At 37.5% G+C, this 23,135-nt stretch overlaps 1 protein-coding gene across 3 annotated transcripts in view; it reads right to left on the bottom strand.

The window, feature by feature from the left end:
• The window catches only part of PPP2R3A (protein phosphatase 2 regulatory subunit B''alpha), a 118,072-nt gene that overhangs the window by 78,371 nt on the left and 16,566 nt on the right, over positions 1 to 23,135 (bottom strand). For all 3 annotated transcript variants that reach the window (XM_054729475.1, XM_054729474.1, XM_054729476.1), the window contains exons 2-3: positions 10,955 to 11,221; positions 2,652 to 2,755 (exon numbers count right to left, since the gene is read on the bottom strand). In XM_054729475.1, the coding sequence (XP_054585450.1) occupies positions 2,652 to 2,755; positions 10,955 to 11,008 (158 nt within the window). In that variant the 5' untranslated portion in view covers positions 11,009 to 11,221. The remainder of the gene's footprint in view (positions 1 to 2,651; positions 2,756 to 10,954; positions 11,222 to 23,135) is intronic.

The raw sequence follows: 23,135 nt of genomic DNA, 5'->3' as shown, positions 1-23,135 counted from the left end.
ATAACAGAATATAAGTAGTTACAGTTCTCTCTGGCTTTAATCTTTTACAGAATAGACTTTTTTTTTTTTTCAATTTCCCAGCTTTCTCAAAATTTTCTCTTAAACAATCATAATTCACTTCTTGCTGCTTTCCCAGATTGCTTGATGGTTTTTGTCAACAATGCTGAACTCATTGGCTGAAGATACTTCTGACAAATTATCTCTATTTCTTCTACCCTTGAGTCACACTCCAACTGAGGTCTTTTCAGGCCTGGTACCTATCAGGATGAAAGTATTTAGCTGAATGAAAGCTAGAACACCTACACATTTCAAGTTCCTGAATTCTCCTCCTGTAATATGCTTATTTAAAATAACAATAATAGTGATTAACAGACAATCAGAGCACCCAGCTGCAGTCCTGGCCTTTTTTTGAGTGTGTTAATCTTCACCCAAGGATATTTTTTCCATTGATTTTCTTAGAGAGTGGGAGGAGAGAAAAGGGTGGCAGGGGGAAGAGAAACAGTGATGTGAGAGAGACACATTAATTGGTTGCTTCCCACATGTACCCTGACTGGGGTGGGGAAACTGTAACCCAGGTACCTGCCCTTGAATGGGAATTGAACCCGTGACCCCTTGATCCTCAGGTCAACACTCTAACCGCTGAGTGAAACTGGTCAGGGCTGAAGTCCTAGTTTTAATGGTGGGGAAGAGGAAGGGAATCTAAGCCAACCTCCCTACTGTTCAGACCCTAGGCTCTATTTTCTTCCCCCAGGTTCTGCCAGAAATACTCCAAGGGCAAAGAATAATTCCCTTGCTGATTTACTCCTGGCTAAGTATTTTGTTTTTGGTATTTCTAGCCTCAAAGTAATTCCCCTTAGGACTGCTTATCCACATATTAAAAAAGAAGACAGTTGTAGATTTTACCCAGCAGTTTTCCATTTGCTATAGGAGAGGTGAAATGGTGATAATGACTCTGACTTTGGAGTGTCATCCTGATGGTGTATGAGGAATGATTCTCCTAGGGCCCTTTCAGTCCTTGGTATCTGAACAATTCAGAACTACTCCCTGTAATAAAATGACTAAAATCCACCTGGAAAACATGAATCATTTCTAACTTTTAGCTTTGGTATGGTTCTTCAAAAGTTCATGAACCAGTAGTCTTATACCCCTTGATTACTTCAGCAATGCACAAAGAATTTGGTCAACTCAACTTGCTGCTAGATTTTAAAAAATAAGAATACATTTATTAATCACCTAATACGTTCTTAAACATTATACTACTAAGGGCTTTTAGGTGTCATGAAGGGATTAGAAAGTATCTGTAAGCTGAATTGTGTTGCTATTATATGTGAATTTTATTTTTTATTTTTTAAAATTCAGCTCTTAGTACCTTCTATGTCTAGGGTGAGAGACAGCATGTCACCTTGAGTCGGGGGCTTTTTTTTTTTTTTTAAAATCCTCACCCGAGGATGTATTTTTCCATCGACTTTTTAAAAATATATATATTCTTATTGATTTCAGAGAGGAAGGGAGAGGGAGAGAGAGATAGAGACATCAATGATGAGAGAGAATCACTGATTGGCTGCCTCTTGCATGCCCCCACTGGGGTTCAAACCCGTAACCTAGGCATGTGCCCCTGACCGGAATCGAATCTGGGACCCTTCAGTCCGCAGGCTGATGCTCTAGCCAAACCAGCTCTATTGACTCTTTTAGAGAGTGGAGGGGAGGGTGGAGAGGGAGAGAGAGAGAGAGAGAGACATCGATGTGAGAGAAACACATAGATTGGTTGCCTCCTGCATGTGCCCTGACCAGGGACAGGGATCAAGCTTGCAACTGAGGTAGGTGCCCTTGACTGGGAATTGAAACCAAGACCCTTCAGTCCACATGCTGATGCTCCAACCCATGAGTCAAACTGGCCAGGGCTATATGTGAATTATTAAATGATGATGATGATGATAGGTAAATAGCATTTCCCAACAGTTTACCGGGAAGGGTATCTAGACCAGAAAAGGTGAAAAGAACATAAAGAAAGCTGATCAATTAAAAGAGGTAGAAGGAGCCAGCTGTGACATGCTCTTATATAAAACATACAAATATATCAAGAAATAACTTCTAAAGAAGAAAGTAGGGAGGAAAAAAAAAAGAAAAAGAAGTTGGATTTGAATTCAAGAAAACTTGTCAAGATGTTAAAATCTAGGAGTGTCTTGATATATGTACTATTTGTTCCTTAACTGGAGCTTTCAAAAAGTAACGATAAACATTTTTTAATAATTCAGTTATTTTTAATGAATCAACTAGACACAGTTCTAAATTGGATCATATGAGAATGGAAGCTGTATTTGCTTGTGATACATGTGGTTTGCTCTTACATCACTACAATAAGAGTCAAATCCTAAGACTCAAATTTAACAAGTAAAACTAAGAAACTATCAAATGGTTATTACAGAGGTATTTCTGAAGATCTGTTTTACTGCTTAGAGACATAGAAGATAAAGGCTTATGAAAAGGATTTGTGTGTGGGTATAAATGGTTGTGAATCATCGAATTTTACGTGTGGAAATAAAGGGTAAAGGAAAATTAATAAATGAATAAAATAAGTGTGCTTTATAAAGCATGTCACTAAGACCAGACAATTCTTAGCCTAGCCTCAGAGAAACTGTTCACATACTTACTTTCTCCACAAGGCAATAAATGACTGCGCTGACACAAATCCTGTCTTCTCTCCCCCTGCAGCCCTGAACATGGGAGCTTTCCAATAGAGAGGACAGCCACAGACCTGCAAACAAAACATAAATACAGTGTAAGCCAAGGAACAGTGAAGAGATAACATGGCCAAAGAGAGGGCTTTTGTGGCTTTTACTCTTCAAGCCATAGTGGACAAAAGGGCCCTTGGGGGAGCAAAACTGAGACAGAGGCACATTTTTCAGGTAGACAGGGGAAGCAAAATAGAGGGATGTTTAATGAAGATAATGGAAATTCATTGACACCTTTTCTCCAAGTTCATTTATAGTGATGCTTCTTTCTCCTATCCTGACATTAAAACAGTCTTTCCCCTTCCTACCACTCTTACATCATATATTTTCTACCTTCTAGAAAGAAAAAGAAACGACTAAATGTCATGGTTGTGCATGCTCTTCCTTCCTATGGCAGAAAACTAGTCACCTTTATTACTCCGTCATTTGGTGTTAATACACTCTAGTTCTGTCTCCCGCTCTCTCCTTTGCATATTATGGTAAGCCCCAGGTTCAAGAACAACCAGAAAAGCCTTGACTGCTCAAGAAAATAGCTATAAATCTATTTAAATGGTTACAATTCAGGTAAAAGATAAAAGTTAAAAATCAAAATGCTACAGTTTATTTATGTATTAGAAGCTACCACAAATTATAAAAGCTACCACATATTATAAAAGCCTTAAGAAGAACTGGGAATGAATACAATCTCAATACCCTAAAAAGATAATACGTTTTTCCTTCCTCAATAAAAAGCTCTTTCTTTCAATTAAATCTCTAAATGTTACCAATTTTGTATACTAGGTGTACCGGTTAATAATGACAGATTTTGTAATAAAAGAAAACATGATAATTTCAAGAGAAACATCAAAAGTGCTTTATTCAAAGTAATGTCCATCGCTAGCTACACATTCCCCCATCTTTCAGGTAATTTGTGGATACCATCCCAATAGAACTTTTCTTGTTTTGAGGCAAATCATTCAGAGACCCAATTTTCACTTCTTTGTACGTTCTGAAGTGCTGCTCAGAAAGTGCGTGTGCCACCGATCGGAACAAGTGGTAATCTGAAGGAGCAAGGTCTGGTGAATACAGCGGGTGGGTTAATACTTCCCAGGCAAGATCTTTTAATGTGTCTTTAACTGGTTTTGAAGTGTGTGATGGTATGTTATCAGGAAGCAAAATTACCTTGCTATGTCTTCTGGCACATTCTGGTCATTTCACAATCAAAGCGTTGTTCAAATTGATGATTTGTTGTCGGTAGCGATCAGTATTAACGATTTCAACTGGTTTTAGAACAGTGGTTCTCAACCTTTCTAATGCCGCGACCCTTTAATACAGTTCCTCATGTTGTGGTGACCCCCAACCATAAAATTATTTTCGTTGCTACTTAATAACTGTAATTTTGCTACTGTTACAAATTGTAATGTAAATATCTGTGTTTTCCAATGGTCTTAGGCTCTATAGCAGCGGTTCTCAACTTGTGGCTCACAGGTTGAGAACTGCTAGCAGGGTTGCCTAAGACCATTGGAAAACACAGATATTTACATTACGATACATAACAGTAGCAAAATTACAGTTATGAAGTAGCAACGAAAATAATTTTATGGTTGGGGGTCACCACAACATGAGGAACTGTATTAAAGGGTCGCGGCATTAGAAAGGTTGAGAACCACTGTTTTAGAAGCTCGTAATATACCACACCTTCCTGATCCCACCAAATGCAGAGCATTGTCTTCTTTCCAAAGCGATTTGGCCTTGCAGTCGATGTTGAGGGTTGACCTGGATCAACCCATGATTTTGTGCATTTGGGATTCTCAAAATAAATCCACTTTTCATCGCCAGTCACAATTCGATGCAAAAAAACTTTCTTTCGTGCCGCTGAAGCAACATTTTACTGATGACTTTTCGGTTTTCCATTTGTCTTTCGTTCAGTTGATGTGGCGCCCATTTTTCTTCCTTTAAAATCTTTCCCATTGCTTGTAAATGATCGGAAATTGTTTGCTGAGCAATGTTTAATCTTTCTGCAAGTTGTTTTTGAGTTTGACACGCATCTTCATCCAATAATGCTTATAATTGTTGGTCTTCAAACTTTTTCGGTTGACCTGGGCGTTATTTGTCTTTCACATCGAAATCATCACTTTTAAAGCATTTAAACCAGCATTCACAAGTATCTTGAGATGGAGCATGTTTACCATAAGCTTCCCGAAGTATATGATAACTTTTTCTTCAAAATAAAGTAATAAATTAAAATTTCCCACAAATGCTCTTTTTTTGGCACGAAATTTGACATTTTTAAGCGTAAAAATATCTATGATGTTAACACCTTCAGCAAATTTGACATATGAAGTTTTGAAGCTTTCTGTCAATACAACAAAATAGCATACATATCAAATCGCATATATATCAACATATGTGTAACTCCATCTATTGAAAAAAAAACCTGCATTATTAACTGGTATACCTAGTACACATGTAAAACATATTCCCAAACCTGGAACTCTTCAAAGAGACACATCTTGCTATTAAAGAAATTCTTATTATTCATATTAGATGTAAGATCTGTTGAGCCTTCATCACTGAGTTTCTCCATTGGAGGTTGACAAGATGTGAATCCACATTAGGCGAAGTTGTGCCTATTGTAAGGCCTTAGCACAAGGGTGAGCTCCACAGAAGACTGAAGACTAATCCCAGCCTGTGATTAGTTATGCTGAGAAAGCCCACGCCTGCTGGATTCATGTCAGAGAGGAGGATATGGAAGGTGAGATTCAAGCAAGGGAGGTAAGTACAGGGCAGAAATAAGATGCTGCTCCTGCCAAGGCCACTAAAGCATGTTCTGCAAGCAGGAGGGAATTTAAGATTTCATAAGTCCAGAGTTCAAATACCTCCACTGAGGTCAAGAATGAGAGAAAAGTGTTGCTTAGCAACCAAATAGATTGTTTATTGTATAAGTTATGATTGCCAAGGTCCAAAGCTCACAATTAATATATTTTGGGTTGTAAACTGTCAAATCCACTTTCCCCAATCCCAAGCCTCCCTTTCATGCAAAATGGTGGTTTGCCAAGAAAATGCTCTCAGATGTGACAGGCAATTGGCAACTGCTGGGGAAGCTGAAAGAATAGCCTGTATTAAGAAGGTGGGGGTGCAGAGCCACAAACAGCAAGTCCACAGAGAGACTGGGACTGACTTGCCAAAGTTCTTGAAACTCCCACCATTAGTCATTCATGGATTTTTCAGAATTGGAAGGGACTAGGAATCTTTTAGCTCAACCTTGAGAAGTGGTCACCAGCCCCAGCTGAACACTTTCAAAGGCTGTTTGCATATTGCCTCCCGTGCGGCTATTTACAACATTTATTCCCTTGGACTTATATTAAAATACATATATGTCAGCTTGTAAGGAGTAATAAGCCACTGAGATTAACAAACATTTATTATGACCCAAAGGCAAAATCCTAAGAGATAAGATAGAGAATGGATGTTTTAAAGTAGATTGAAAAGGGTTGACCTATTTTGCTCATAGTAGGGTACCCTGAGTAAACAAGTGTTAGTGTATCAGATTCCTGGAGAAAATGCCAAAGGAAAAAAATGGGAAGGGGCAGTGAATGGCAAGGACTATAGACATTGTACCTTGGCTATTAAAAAAAAAGTATGGTTGGCCTGCATCTGCTTAAAAACAAAGAAGATAAAGGTAATCAGGAGATTAATAAGAATCTAAACAAGTAAATGATATTCATATGAGGGCAACAGAATACAGCCTTTTATAACAGAGGCGAAAACAAGCCAGGGTCAAGACTTTTACAAAGGAAGAGGATGGATGACAAGTGGGGGTGTTCAGGGAGATAAAGAAAATGGGTTTAGGAAACTTAGGTTTATAGGAGCAGGCAAGAGTCAATGTGGCAATCAAAGTCATTGGAACAAAGGAAACGTAACACCTATAATTTGATCTAAGAATGGTCTAACAACATAAAGAGCTGAAAGCAAGGTTGTCTAAATACATACAGGAAAATACAATCACCAATATTTGCAATGTTCTTTAACATTTTAAAATGTCTCATCTTGTTACTTCGTTTGGTCCTCATATATTCCCCAGGTTGAAGAGGGCAGGTGTTTGTGTGTTTTTTTAATCACCTGAGGATATTTTCCATTGATTTTTAGAGAGAGTGGAAGGGAGGGGGAAAGACAGAGAAACATTGATGTGAGAGAGACACATCGATTGGTTGCCTCCCACACACGGCTGACCAGGGCCAGGGATTGAGCCTGCAACCTAGGTATGTGCCCTTGACTGGAACTGAACTCCTTTCAGTCCGAAGCCCAGCGCTCCATCAATTGAGCCAAACTGGCTAGGGCAGTGGTCGGCAAACTCATTAGTCAACAGAGCCAAATATCAACAGTACACCGATTGAAATTTCTTTTGAGAGCCGAAAACCCGACTTCTGCGCATGGGCGACGAAGTTTCAATAGCACTGCACGTGCGCACCTGCACGTGATATTTTGTGGAAGAGCCACACTCAAGGGGCAAAAGAGCCGCATGTGGCTCGTGAGCCGCAGTTTGCCGACCACTGGGCTAGGGTGAGGGCAGGTATTTTTATCCCATTCTTCAGATGAAGAACTAAAGGTAGAGAGGGTACTTTACAAGGCCACAGGTATAATGACTCAAGATGATGCTACATCAGCCCAGCTGGTGTGGCTCAGTAGTTGAGTGTTGACCCATGAACCAAGAGGTTGCGGTTTGATTTTTGGTCAGGGCACATGCCTGGGTTGTGGGCTCAATTCCCAATAGGGGGCGGTTAAGAGGCAGCAGATAGATGATTTTCTCTCATCATTGATGTTTCTCTCTCTCTCTCTCTCTCTCTCTCTCTTTCTCTCTCCCCCTTCCTCTCTGAAATCGATAAAAACATATTTAAAGAGAAAAAGAAGACGCTACATCAACCAGAAGAGGAGCTGGGGGGCTTTGTATGGTTCAGAAGATAGTTTCATCCCCCCCCCCCCAACTTCCTGCTAGAGGCTCAGTCTCTGACAAATGCTTTTCCTACTGTTCCTCAGTTTCTGTTCCTGCACTGCCTTTGCCCCTCTTAGATTCATTCTCTCATTACTTCATCATCACTTAAAGCTGTGGAAAAAAGTATACACTGCACACTGAGCATTTAATCAGAATGGGCATTAATCTCTCCAGCACTGTTTGAGGTCCAAGGTGAATAAGCTAAACTTCACCAACAGATGCAGACTTCATAACAGAGATTAGAAGAGATTTCTTTTCACTTAAAAAAACAGACCACAGCCTCTAAAGTTATACTTAAGTGTCACTAAAAGTATATTGCAATTCAAGCTGGCCTTCCAAATAGCTTTATAAACTACAAGAATCCATAAAAATGTTAATTTATTGCTCCAACCACCTCGCCCCTCAATGTCCCTTAAAGGTTGTCTTTCTTCTCCTTTTCACATGATCACATCTTGTGAGAACACAAGCATAGAGTGCAAGGTATGCAGGTGCATAGTTCCTGCCTAGTGGCAGAGAAGAGCGGTCAGCACAGTAAAGAATGGCTGAAAGTAAGAATGGCTTAGTGAGTGCTAACAGACTGCCACAGCCAAGTAAAAGCTGGTTTTATGAGGATTAGCTAACTGGAAGACACAATTAAGTGAATTTTTAAAATAAATGACTTTAAAAATAGACAAAATCCAATAATATGAGCTGATACAATAATCCCAAAACAAAACAACGTAAACCAATACACATGTGATATTTCCTGAGGTCATTATACACACACTCTCACTTTTATGTGCAATGTTATTTTTACCTTTTTAAAGGTATGAGCAGTTTACCTTGCTACTTCAACCGACAATTAAGGTCTAAGAGCAATGAACACCAATGCTTGGCACCCATACACGGAATTTAGGGCTACAATCAAGTACATTTCAGACAAGTTAATCAGCCATGTATGTATACTGTCTACTGTGCCACATGATGATTACGTATAAAGAACAAATTGTTATGTAAATGACTGTTACAAACAAAATACTTTTCTAGCTTTTTAAACTTTTCTATGCTGTCTGCTTTAACAGTGGCATTTTCCTGACATACAGATTGATCCTCACTGCCTATAAATAGCGAAGTCCTTTCTCTGACTCCCCAGCATGCACAGACCTATCCTTGACTTGATTGTACTCTTTCCTGTACCTCCCTTGACCATCTTAGGCTTTCTGCTCTCTTCTCTGAATCTGTTGAGTGCTAAAGAGCCACTGAACCATGGAGTAGGGGCAGAAAGGCCAAACAGGCTCCTCAGTCAGGGGTTGGAAATATTCAGAGGAGGAAGGTCAACCCAGAAGACCTGAATTCAAGATAGAGCAGGGAGCAGGTCTCTGACAGTGAGGTGCTAATCACCTGGACTGGCTCTCTCTCCAGGTGTGGTGAGCCCAGCACAGCACCAGGGAACAACTATGTCCCTTAATCTGGACAGTCTCTTCTTGTCTGCCTGTCTGAAGCAGTCCATGAAAAACTTCTGCCTCTCTCACACACGCTGTTGCCATGTTAGAAATACCCTGTTCGGCATTTATTTGGTTAACATGTTATCTCCAGATGCAGACTTCATTCATCCTTGCCAAATTCTATCTTTTGGATTTAGATTCATATTTCTAGCCCATTTAGATAATTCACCATTTTGGTTCCTACAACTGCTATTTCTCAAAGATTCAGGTAAGAAAATGCCAATGCCCTGAAAGAAGTTATAATTTATTAGGGTGGCTATCACTGAAAGTTAGGTAATGGTATGTTAGCCTATGTTCAGGGGAGATAACATATGGCAGAAATAGCACAGTGCTAAGAGTTAGAGGACTTGTCTCCCGACATGCACCAGTTCTATGACTTCAGGTAAGTATTGCAGGACTTCAGTTTCCTAATATGTAAAAGAGAGTGAAAACAGGTGAGCTCTTATTTCTGGAATGAAAGAGTCTGTTTTTCATTAGAATCATCTAAGGGATCAACAAATAATTTCTAAGATTAGGAGTGAAAAAAGGGGAATGAAAGAATTCCTTTTCATTTATCTTAAAATAACTAAATTTACAAATTATTTAACAGTAGTAACAAATGTTCTGAAGTTAGAGGTAGGGGAGAAAACAGGGCATGACAGGAGTGGGGATTTAGAGACTTCTCCAAAGACATACAGGATAGGTGACATGGGGGTTGAGGAGTGGAAGCCCATTTTGGAGGGGAGAACTGAGAGCCCAAATGCAGAGATGTGCCTGTGGGAGGGCAAGTGGGTCAGACTCAGACTCACACACAGAACAGTAGTTTGGGTTTTATCCTCAATATTAAGTTTTCAAACTTTTAAATATTATTCCTAAAAGCAGGGGAAATCATTCCCAGTGTAAGTGTGCAGGGGGTCTTGGGAGCTCCCACTTGGTCTCCTACTTGTCCACATGCAGCTCTTAGCCTACCAAATCCCTCTGTCTCTTAAAGCACAGCCTGAAATCACTGCTAAATTCCCAGGCATGATCTGACTCTCCAACATATGTACATGATAAAAATAAAACCCAACCAAAAGAAAGCACTACTATGAATGCTAGGAATCCCTGAATATTGCTGAGCTGGGAAATGGCATGATCAAATATAATGTAATGGTCATGCTCAGTAGTAACTGTCCTAAGAGAAGGCTAGAGGCATAGAATCCAGTTACTAAAGATTTTATAGTAGTCCTGGCATTAGGAGCTAAGATCTTAAAAGCAGTTGGATATACTGGAAAGTATCAAAGACTTGCTTCTTAGTGAAAAATCCATTTATTTCTGAGTAGAATTACTGTGTTGAGCTGGCCTAGTTGTTCCTGATCTAGCTTCAGGACAAAGAGTTATGATTATTGGGTGAGAACAAAAAATAATATTTGTATTCAACACAAGGGACTTATGTCTAACAAGTAAGGCTATATTTAATGATGAAATAGGTTGCTTGGTAAAATAGTGAGTTTCCTGTCACTGAAAGCATTCAAACAGAGAATGAATTTGTATGTCAGTGATATCATGGATGCAATTCCTATATTAAATGAGAAGCTGGACTAGAAGTCCACTAAGGTTTTCTTCAAACTTAACAGTTCCATGTAATAGGACCATAGCTAAAGATTTATCAGGATCAAATACATTTTTTCAACATGGGAAGAAAACCCCTATGCATGCTTAAAAGCAGAGAGCAAAGAGGCAGTGAAGAGAGGGAGATTGGGATTACTAGGGAAGGGCAAAAATACATCATTTAGTAGTTGTATTACCTTGGCAATTTTTCCCATTTCATAAATATCTGCTTTCTGATCTTCAATATCCATGAAAGCAGCTTCAATCCTGCTTAGAATCTGTTCATGGTTACTGCAGGCATCTGGGAGTCCTTCAGGAAAGTAGAACTGTGGAATGTTTATGGACAATGGTGCGTTCACAACCTTATTCACATGAGGAACAGGAGAGAGAGGTTGGGGAGTACTTGGAAAGGTGGCTGGAGGTGGCAATGGGGTTCCAGGCTTCTTTTCTAGTTTATTTTGAATCTGGAAAGAAAATGTGAATATGAGACACAAAAATTATAAACAGCATATATTTCTTGAAAGTTCTTACCAGTAATAAGAGGTTAGGTATAAATAAGTCACAATTAGAGACAGCAGAGATTAAGAGCTCACTCCTCTAGAGGGTGGCAAGCATGTTTCTAGGGAATGCTTATCCATACTAAATATATTAATACATCAACCATCTGTCAATGCCTGAATTTATATAAATTCATGCTTAAAAATCCTACATTTCCCATAAATTATATGGCAGACGTCTTTTTAAAATATTTTTTTAAATTGATTTCAGAGAGTAAGGGAGAAGGCTAGAGAGATAGAAACATCAATGATGTGAGAGAGAATCTATGATTGGCTGCCTCCTGCACACCCCACACTGGGATAGAGCCCACAACCTGGGCATATACCCTGACCGGGAATCCGACAGTGACCTCCCGATTCATAGGTTGACGCTCAACCACTGAGCCATGCCAGCCGGGCTATGGCAGACATTTAAGAGCAATGTCAGCTGACATATTAAGAATCTTAAGGTATATTCTTAGTCTGTTAGAACTGGATTAATAAATTCTTTTCAAGACTGTTCTTGGTCTTCCTGTGCATTTCTCTCTCCTTCAATAGGCAGATAGAATAAATTTTTAATTATGTAGATCTAAAGTCTATTGGAGGGAGTGTCCTTTCACTTTCTTCTCTAGTTTAAATTTGTCTAGGTGGAATCACTGCCAGCCCTGATGCAGAGAACGTCTTTAAGAAAATTAAAGCATTTTTGTTTTGGAATGTCTTCTATCAGGCCAATTTACTTGCCACTAGAGGTATGCCATTTTTTCCAAGATATAAATTGCTCTCATTTTTGGTACATTCTAATAGGCAAAGATCATGGTCATTAATTTCATCACAGCCAAACTTCCTTTACTGCTTATTAACTCATTTATACTTTACATAGTTTACAGCAAGGACAGTATAAAAAGGAAGTGGAGAGTAATAGGGAGATGAAGATTATCCATTCAATTAGAGTTTATTTTATCAATGAAGACTAAATTTAGTTCAGAGAGTCCTAGAAGAAAAAGTAAAAAGATTCCATGAAGATTTTCAGAGTTTAAATTTCTACTCTTAATTTTGACCAATTATCTATCAAGGTTTATGAGCATGACACTATGAGATGCCATATAAAGTATAAAAGATGGCATGACTGTTGACCAACTAGATTTTAAATTCACTGTGAACACAAAATATTGCTTGAGTGTTCTTCCTTAAATTATCCTAATGCCATTCCTAAAGTTTGAATAATAATTTATCTGTAAGTAAATCTATCATATTTCCTTTTGACATAGGGCTTATAACATGATATATAGATTAAGGACAAAAATCTTTGCTTCCTTTGAAAAATATGAGTATTATAGGAAGATTCATTCACGTAAATACATGAATATGATTGAATCTCCTATTTTTGTTATACATGACCCATTTCTCATGTTAATACCTGACATTAATACAAAGAGTGGAGTCTACTCATATATTATAATACTACTGGGGCTATGAAGGCCAGTTGGTCACACCAAGCCGCTGCTGCAGTACCAGGATGTCAGCCATGTAAAGTAGAAGTCCAGGAAGAAATTGCATAGAGGAAAGTGGTACCAATGAAAGATGAAAAACTTAACAGAAAACAGTGATGGCTTAGTAGCCCTATGACCTCAGGAATTTCAGCAATAAAACAGATTAAAATCCTTACTTCTTATGAGGTTATTGTGAGGATTAAAGGAAATTACAGGAGTAAAAAGCAAGGAAATTACACAGGTAAAAGGTTCAAAACAGTGCTGGGTACGATATGTCCTTATTTAAGCTAAAGGGCAGGTAATCTTAAAACATTAAACATAACCTGGCATAGTTCTGCAGATTCAATAATAAATAAAATAATCACATTTATAAAGAATTTAAAGTTTACAAACCACTTTTGATTTAACTGATAATCTATTCTAAGTAAACATTTCTCTCTACTTTAGTGCTAAATCTGCAAATATTACATAGTCTTGAGTCAATGACAATAGAAATTGTTCTTAAACTTCTAAAATAAGGCATATAATTCTTCAGGTCTTTATCTAGGTTATTTATATTAGTGTTATTTCGTTTCTATTATTCTATGCTAAAAAAGATTTGTGAGGCAAGCATACAAGTCACCAAAATTATTTGTTTCCCCAAAATATTTCCCATGTGTGACATCCAGAGCAGTTATGACTGTAGGATTAAGACCACTGGTGCCAGTGAGGATGAAACCCAATAGTCTAATGAACACATGCTAGTGAGGAAGGTTTAAAGGAAAGCCTTCAATGTTGACTCTACACTTTTGCTCTGACAGAAATAAGTGACATTCAGAACAAACCCTGGCTATCTGTCAAAGTTTTTATTTGAATGGGAATATTTGATTATATAATAGTCTATTTTACTTTCCTTAAGTGTATCTCCTAACACAGAGCAATTCACTGATAGGCAACTATTTATTAATTCATTGGTTGCTACACATTTAATAATAATGATGTTAATATTTAAAAGGGAAAATATAAAGAATGCATATTGTGAACTTTCGGTTGTATCAATTTACTTTCCACTGAACTTAAACTTTAATGTAGTTTAATAAAACTGACTCTTTACAAACATTATAAAACAAAACACAGTAATATAAATTTTGCCAGATTTACCAGCAAGTTTAGCATCTGCTCACTTTGAATAAAACTGTTTCACTAAAATCTAGGAACAGCACTAAAACAGAATTAGCTGGGTAAAAGTATCTCATTCTCCATTTCAATCTTGCCCTTAATGAACACAGTATCATTTAGAGATTCCTTCTGAATAGTATCCTTATACTATTATACCACTGTAGCATTTCCAATATTTGATCATTTTTGAGCTATTAAAAAACACCTTCCAATCAAATAATAAGGTCCAATCAAATAATTTGAAAATACTCTGGGTCAGAATAACTATGAAACTATGGCTTGTTGCTGGGTTCTGGATGGTCATCATTTGTATGGCCCTTGATTAGTCAGTGTTAGGTACTTGTTTGGTTAGGTACTGGCCATAACAGTGTAAGCAAGTTAGCAAGGGCTCTGCAAAGTAGTCACTGCGGGCAGAAATGATTCAATCTCACAGCTTGCTGAGGGAGGACATTCTTTCACCCCCCAGAAGTTAATTGCCACCCTTTATTACTCTTTAATAAAAGTGATGTTAACACTTAAAAGGGAAAATATCATACATACAATTGTCTAAATATAAAACTAGTTCTTCCTTCAAAGAAAAAAAGGATTAACAGGATCTATACTTAAAAAAAATTAATTACAGATGTATGTTAATTCAAACATAGCCTGTTGATTCAATGTACAAACAGGAGTTTTAACACAGAAATTTACCCCCCGACACACACCTAAATTGTAAAATATGTGTTAAGTTGTATTTATTATCTCTAAAACTGGATTCCCTCTCTACAGAGAAAAATGTGAGTACTGTACTCAGGTCCAGAAGGTCTATTTTTAAACCTGTTGGAATCTCTCTACAAATAGCTTTCTGTAAATAGCTGAATAGAGGACACAGATTAATTCCTTGATCTAATATCAAGTGAGCTGTAAAATTATTTGTAAGTTAGTTCATTGGGTGGTTTTATTAGTAATGAAAATAGTTTAAAAGAAACACCCAAGTTTCAAACCTGTGTCTGCTGAAATAACTTTAGCCGCTTCTTAAAACGTGACGGGAGAACAAAATCACAGCCCCTTGCCAGAAAAGCTAACTCTCCCCTTAAATCCGGGTCCCTTCGTAGAGATGTTTCCTTGATCATCATCTTTGAAAAGTGGATGTTTACTTAGCAACTGTCCAGCACACTTCTGAAGATAGTCAGATTTAATACGCTGTCAATCTTGTCAGGAAGAAAGGTATTTTTTTCTTCTTATCTTCCAAAGAAATTAAGCTCAAGCATTGTGCTCTCCCAGCCTCCAGAGACCACAATCCATGCTTGTACTGACATGCAGCTGGTTCCCAAATACAGCCGGTGGATCCCAGTACCTGCTCATAACTTTCAAGTTAGAAATACGGCCTGTAATGGGCCTGTTGCTCCTCGTAGGTAGCTTTATGTCAAATTGACCTGCACCTGGTGAGAATACAGAGCCTTATGGGAAAGGAAGCATCCACTACTCTGAGCGCCAAAGTTAGAAACATTACAGTGGACCTAAAAATAGCGACTTCTCAGATAATGCTAACTTCTTAAACCCAGAGTATGTGAGGTATCAATTCAGATAGTTTCTCCTCAAACTAAATGAGAAAGAACATTTTTTATTTTGCTATTTAATATTTTATAAAAAAAAGAACAAGCTGCACTTCAAACTTGAAACTATTATTTTAAGAATAGTTTATTTTTTATTTGAAGGGAAGCAAAAATCCAGAACTCTTCAAAATATGGAGAAAAACAAAATTTCATCCTCAAATGGTAACATACGAAGATATTTGTTGGTGTCAGATCTAAAAATCAAATCCTTTTTGTTTGTTTGCAGAAGACTATGTTAATCATCAAAAATACTTTTTGGAAGTGATTCTAGATCAGGATACATTTGAAAATATATTATCAAAGTGTTAGTTAGGGAAGTGGAACAATTGATACCACAAGAAAGCAGCTTTCGATACATATAAGTGAGTGCAATTTGGCTACCATTAAGGTACAAAAGCTGATCAAATAGCAATGACATACTACATTTTTAATTTGTGGCTGTTTTCCCCTTCAAGGCGCTTTAAACAAATCATCTGATTTTAAAAATATTCTATTATTTTATCATATATTAAAGTTCTGCCTCATAGAGTTATTTACAAGAGACTCTTCAAGTACTCTCTCATGTTTAACATTTAGACTTCAATATTTATTTTTGATCAACCACATTATTCAGTCAATATTTATTTTCTACTTCTAGAAAATATAAACCAAATAGCATTACCAAGTAAACCCCCAAACCCAAAACATCTCACAACTCCCTTCCATTAAATCTTTGTCTAATTTAGAAGGAATTAAATTCAATTGTTTCCTACAACTTAAGTTAGCTTTTTTTCTTGATTTCCTTTCAAGACATTCTGACACTTTATAATGTGTACATCTGGCTTATATGTTTAAACCTGAGGTTTTAAATTTCTTTTTCCTTTTTAAGGTATGTAATTCTCCACTCCATCAAAATCTTACCTGAAAGCTTCCAATATGGTTGAAAGAGGATTACAATGGAAACCACTGGCTAATGCTTCAATGGGCCCCTACCCCTCACCCCCCCAATTTTCTCTCACTGGGCTTAAATGTTCACTCTTTGAGCTAGGTAGCTTTCCTGTTTTTTTCCTTACATTTTTGCCTAGAAATCTATTTGCCTCCTGCATTATTTACCTCCAAATTAAAGCACCAAAAAAAAAAATTGTTATGAATGCCACTAGGACTTTTGGCTTATGATGTAATTAATGCTTTTTCAATTAAAGCTCACCCTCTTCCCAACACCAACCTGTGGCTTCAAGGGGTGACTTTTCATTCCTTTCCTGAGAAAGTAGATTAGTGGTTGCCAGGGGCTAAGGGGAAGTGACTGCTAATAAATACAGGTTTGAAGGTAGAGGTGGTGAAAATGTTTTGGAATTACATAGTGCTGATGGTTGCATGATCTTGTTGAAAATTCTAAAAACCAAAAAACTGTGTACTTTAAAAGGGTGAATTGTATACTATGTGAATTATATCTCAATTTTAAAAAGCCTTTCTCACCTTGGCTCTGTTAGAGTAGATTAAAAAGTTAATAACATGGAATTATAGACTTTGTTTAAAATATCGTTGTAAATAAGCTTTGAGAAGAAAATGATTACAAGCTAATTAATCTTAATCCTAAACTTCAACATCCTTCTCTTTTATGCTCTAACCTGGTGTTTTTAAAAAGATGTTTAATTAATAGCTTGTCTTGTGTTATTAATGTTATTTTACTCTTATACTGTGATACACTGGAGTAGGGGGAGAAGGCCATGTGGTGGTGTTTATCTATAGTTTCTTTGCTTCTGGCCTAATCCTTGAGGCTTACTGGTAACTTCACTGGTTGCAGCAAAACAGATCTAATAAGCACTTCTGTGTCTTGCTTCAATTGCCTCCAAATGATAGGAACACATTCCATGACTAATAACAGAAAGAACCCATAAATCTAGTATTTTTATTTTTGCCTCTCAGTGTTCCTAAAACTTGGGGATAGATGTTCTAGGAGCAGGTATGATGATTTGTGCATTGATAATGAAGCAGCAGCAATATGATTGCTTTATGGTAGCCTAATGTAATCAATACAATTGTTTTACAATAGCATAGACTATACACTAATGGTTATAAAATTTTTATGGCAAACAGTATTATAGTCATATTCATAATACAGTATTGGAAACACTGTTTATTTCTAGAAAAACTACTTACTTGTAATGATAGGCTGATACCCAATTTCTCCAATTATTAGAGAGAGGTATACTGTATAGTAATGTAATTTTTTTTGAAAGCAAAGTTATAAAACAGTTAGAAAATGAACACATTTATTTTATATTAAATATTACTCACTTTATACCTATTAAGGTAGACTATTCACTGCCATACAAATCTTGCACATGATGTTCTACATGATGAATACTTAAGCAATGATGATGATGATAACACAGAAATGTCTCATGCAGTTGTTGCCGTAGTTATTAGATTTTCAACGAAGACACATGTATACACAACAAAACATTTAATAACTATGACATGAGTGAATATTTGGTGTTCATTTAGTGGACTTGGATAATCATAAAGATCTTCATCTTTGCCAGGCCAGTGTTGCTCAGTGGTTGAGCATCGTCCTATGAATCAGGTCACGATTCAATTCCCAGCCAGGGCACATGCCTGGGTTGCGGGCTTAATCCCCACTAGGGAGTGTGCAGCTGATCAGTGATTCTCTCTCATCATTTCTATCTCTCTCTCCCTCTCCCTTCCTCTCTGAAATCAATAAAAATATATTAAAAAATAAAAACTTCATCCTTGTCTTTTTCATGTTGAATAGGTTAAGGAGGAGGAGGAAGAGGAAGGGTTGGTCTTGCTATCTCAGGGGTGGTAGAGGTAGAAGAGGTGGAAGGGGAGGCACGAGAGGGGCAGGCGCACTTGGTGTAACTTTACAGAAATATAATATAGTTTTGTCTATTTTGCTTTGTCATTTCTCTAAAAATGTTTCTATATGGTACCGATCCTCCTTACCCCATATTCTTTAGTTTCAGTGCCTGTACCATAGAAGGGTCCAAACAGTGAAAGCCAAAAGCAGTCTTGAATAATCAGAAATCTTCTGCCTGACTGTCTGATATCAACTGTTTCCTGGCTGCTTCTTCTGTCTTCTTCCTCGTAGTCTGACACTGGTTCAGAAACACTCAACTCCATCAAGTCGTCTTCTGTAAATTCTTCTGGAATGCAGTCTATGAGCTCTTGAATTTCTCCAAGATCCATATCCAGAAACCCTTCACCATCCACCTTTGCCACATCCACAATCTGTCATGATTTCCTTGATTGGCTCTGTCGTAAATCCTGTGAAGTCATGCACAGCATCAGGGCAGTTTCTCCAGCAGGAATTTATTGTTTCGGGCTTGATGGCTTTACTTTTTGTATAACAATGGTGGCATCTTCAATGATGTAATTCTTCCAGACTTTCATGATGTTCTCTCTAATGGGGTTCTCTTCTGTAGCACTGACAATCCTTTCCATAGAGTACCATGTGGTAATGAGGCTTAAGGGTCCTTATGACCCCCAAATGTAGAGGATGAATCAGAATTCGTTGGTTTGGGGCAAGCAGACCACTTCAATATCTTTGGTGTTGAACTCATGGGGTTTTGGGTAGCCAAGGGCAATGTCCAATAGCAAAAGAACTTTAAAAGGCAGTCTATTAGCAAGGTACTTCCTGACTTTAGGGACAAAGCATTGATGGAACCAGTCCAGAAAAAGGATTCTTGCTGTCCAACCCTTCCTGTAGTATAACCAAAAAGCTGGCTGCTGGTGTTTGTCTTTTCCTTTTAAGGCTCGGGGGTTAGCAGCTTTATAGATAAGGACAGTTAATCAGAAACCCCACTGCATTTGCACAAAACAACAGAGTTAACCTATGCATTCCTGCCTTAAATCTTGGTGCTCCCTTCTCTTCCTTACTGATAAATATCCTTTGTGGCATTTCCCTCCCAGCAGAATAGAGCACTTTTGTCTGCATTAAGACCTGTTCAGGCAGATATCCTTTCTCCTCAATGCTTTTCTTAATGGCACCTGGGAACTTGTCTGCTGTCTCTTGGTTGGCAGAAGCTGCTTCTCCTGTTATCTTGACATTTTTTAAGCCAAACCGCTTTATAAAAGTATTAAACCATCCATTGCTAGCACTAAATTCTCCAGCTTTAGGTCTTTTACCTTCCCTTTGCTTTGTCATATAATGGCTTTGATTTTTCTCTAATCATATTAGAGTATACAGAGGTATGCCTTTCTTATAGCAACCCTGCACACACATAAAAGCTGCATTTTCAATATGAGATAAAAGGTATTTCACAAAAAGTGCAGGATTTTTGTGCCTGCTGGTGTAACTGCAGCAACAGCTTCATCAATTTCCTTTTCTTCTACAATGGTCCTTAGACTGGATTCATTTATCTTGAAATGGCAGGTAACAATAGCTTGCAGACCTCAATCTCTGGTACATATCAAGCAATTCAACTTTTCTTGCAACGTCATGACTTTTCTTTGCTTCTTGGGTGCACTTCCAGCATCACTAGTGGCATTTCTTTTGGGTCCCATGGTGCTATTCAAGGTTTGCGGTATTGCATTAACACGAAAAATAGGTGAGAACTGCGAAAGATCAATTTTTACTGTGATATGCAATATACTGGAGAAACAAACTGCTCACATGGAGATGATTAACATCATAGGCATTTTAAGCAGATACTCGCAACATTTGGGCTCACCGCAAGAACAGGAGGTATTTACGAAATTATTACAGTATTACAGCATGTACTACAATTAATTTTATGCAGTAACGATTTAATAGACTACTGTTTACCAGAAGCCTTACCAATAACATGTAACGTTTGTTTACATGTCTCTTGACTGCTAATGGCACCGTGAACATTCTGTAAGTGTGTGTGCAAGTTTTGATAAATTTTAACCTTTTATAATACAGTTGTGTATATTTTATGGTAGTAAATGATAAAATAGACTAGTATCTAGATATACTTTATGCATTTATGAAATACGTAAGTTTTTCTTAATTTTTCAGTATTTCTAAGCTTTGCAGTTCATCTTTGAATTTTTTCAAATTGTCACCAATCTCCAAAAATTTTTCCAATATGTTTATTGAAAAAAATCTGTTTATAAGTGGGTCCACACAGTTAAAACTACAGGGTTATTAAAAGGGTAACTACAATATTTACAAACACAGGCACAGGTCAGATATGGCCCATGGGCCACAGGTTGCTAACTTCTGATCTAGACCAATATCCTCTTTCTCAATCTTTCAATATCCTCTTAGTATCTTCTAATTGGCTCCCTCTCCCAATACAGGTTTGCATTGTGGATAACAAATACTGTTCACACTTGTGAAACTATTTTGAAACCTATCCCACTGCCTGCCTTTGTCAGGCTTGGAGCTAAGAATGGTTTTATATTATTCAAAGATTGTTTTTTAAAGGCCTGGGGTGGGGTGGCCTAGGGGCCAGGTGGAGGTCAAAGGGGGAAAGTGGTGGACATCTGTAATGCTGTCAACAATAAAAACAAAAAAGAAAAAAAAAATTTTAAGTAGGGAGAACTGAGTCAAGGAATGATTTTGTTTTCTTGCATTAAATATTGTCTCTTTAAATTAGCTTTTCATGAATTACTTTTTCCACTTTTATCAAAAAGAAATCTCATCAAATTTTATGCTATTCTATGATATGGGAACTTATTTAAAAGACTGAAGGGAGAGTCTTTTAATAAGATTTTGATTTCAGTCCATACTTGTTAAAAAACTGGGAAGCGCATTTAGAGGCCTCTGTGACATTTTTAGGTAGCTGTACTTATTTAATTTTATTTTAAATAATTCTTTATTGTTAAAAGTATTCCTTATGTCCCCTTTTCCCCCCATTGACCACCTCTAGTCCACCCCAGCCCTCTGGCCCCCCACCCGCACCACCCCATTATCTGTGTTCATGGGCCATGCAGGTCCTTGGTTGATTACCTCCCACCCATCCACCCTCCCCCATCTTCCCTGAGATTCCATACTCTGTTCCATGCATCCATGTCTCTGGATCCACTCTGTTCATCAGATTATTTTGTTGCTTAGAGTCCACATATGAGTGAGATCATGTGATACTTGTTTTTCTCTGACTGACTTATTTCACTTAGCATGATACTCCCCAGGTCCCTCCATGCTGTCTCAAAGGGTAAGACATTCTTCTTTTTTACTGCTGCATACCATTTCATGGTATAAATGTACCACAGCTTTTTTTATCCACTCATCTGCTGATGGGCACTTGGGCTGTTTCCAGATCTTAGTGATTGCAAATTGTGTAGGTAGCTGTATTTAGATTGGGGTGTTACAGGGAACCTGCTCATGAGCTGTCAGCCAGGGTCAAAGGAAAGGTGCCACATGAGACTTTTTCTTGGCTTCAGGTTCACATCTTCTGCTTTCTACAGCCCATCTCTTTTAGAAGAATTGTTTCTTTTTTTTTTTCACAAAAGATGAGGAAAGCAGAGGATGAAATAAAATTAAAAACTCCATATTTACAGTAAGAGTTTCTGGTTAAAATGGTTGTGAGACATTGAAATAAGTCATCAGAGAAGATGGACATTTTTAAAAAATGGGCAAATAGGATATTGTGGGGCAAAATAGTGAGATAATACATCTAAATTCCTTAGCCTACCTTAGCTCACAAGAACTCTTAGCTCTTATTATGATCATTCTGAGGTTGCTATATAGGTTTTTCATAAAATATTAAGCATATCAGTATTGCCTATGTACATGAAAAGACTTTTCTTTTTTTAAAATATATATTTTTTTATTGATTTTCCACAGAGAGGAAGGGAGAGGGATAGAGAGCTAGAAACATCGATGAGAGAGAAACATCTACCAGCTGCCTCCTGCACACCCCCCACTGGGGATGTGCCCGCAACCAAGGTACATGCCCTTGACCGGAATCGAACCTGGGACCTTTCAGTCCGCAGACCGACGCTCTATCCACTGAGCCAAACCGGTTTCGGCAAGACTTTTCTTCTTATTTTTGTAATTAATTTCCTTAGTTTCTCCCCTCTGCATTAACCCAAGTTAAAAGATATTACCATTTGTGAATCAAAAATTGAGACTCACACATAGATTTCACAGAAATGTTCAGTGAGCGTTTGAGGATATTTAGACCCAAATCATCATCTAGTAACCTTAAGTATGTACTGTTTTAAACTTTAGTGTCACTGGTAATTAAAAATGTGCATAAAACAACAGCTACAAAACGAATAGGAAGCAAAAATTATTCATCTGACCACAATGTATCTTTTTTCCTTTTAATAAATATTATAATGAAAATGGTAAAAGATGTGATTGGTTTTTCTTAAAATATATTTTTATTGATTTCAGAGAGGAAGAGACAATAGAAACATCAATGATTAGAAAGAATCATTGATCAGCTGCCTCCTGCACACCCCCTACTGTGGAGCAAGCCCACAACCTGGGCATGTGCCCTGACCAGGAATCAAACCATGATCTCCTGGTTCATAGGTTTAACCACTGAGCTACACCAGCCAGGCTGTAATTGTTTTTTAATGTGGCCACATATATGCCATCTCTAATATCTGACTGTTTCTTAAAAACTTACTATATTATGTTTAAGATATACAAAAAAGCATAAAAATAGGACAAAATAC

Source organism: Eptesicus fuscus, chromosome 18, assembly GCF_027574615.1.
Source record: "Eptesicus fuscus isolate TK198812 chromosome 18, DD_ASM_mEF_20220401, whole genome shotgun sequence".
NCBI classification, from domain to species: Eukaryota; Metazoa; Chordata; class Mammalia; order Chiroptera; family Vespertilionidae; genus Eptesicus; species Eptesicus fuscus.
The sequence above is the reverse complement of the archived record's forward strand: the minus strand, read 5'-3'. Positions and strand labels throughout refer to the sequence as shown.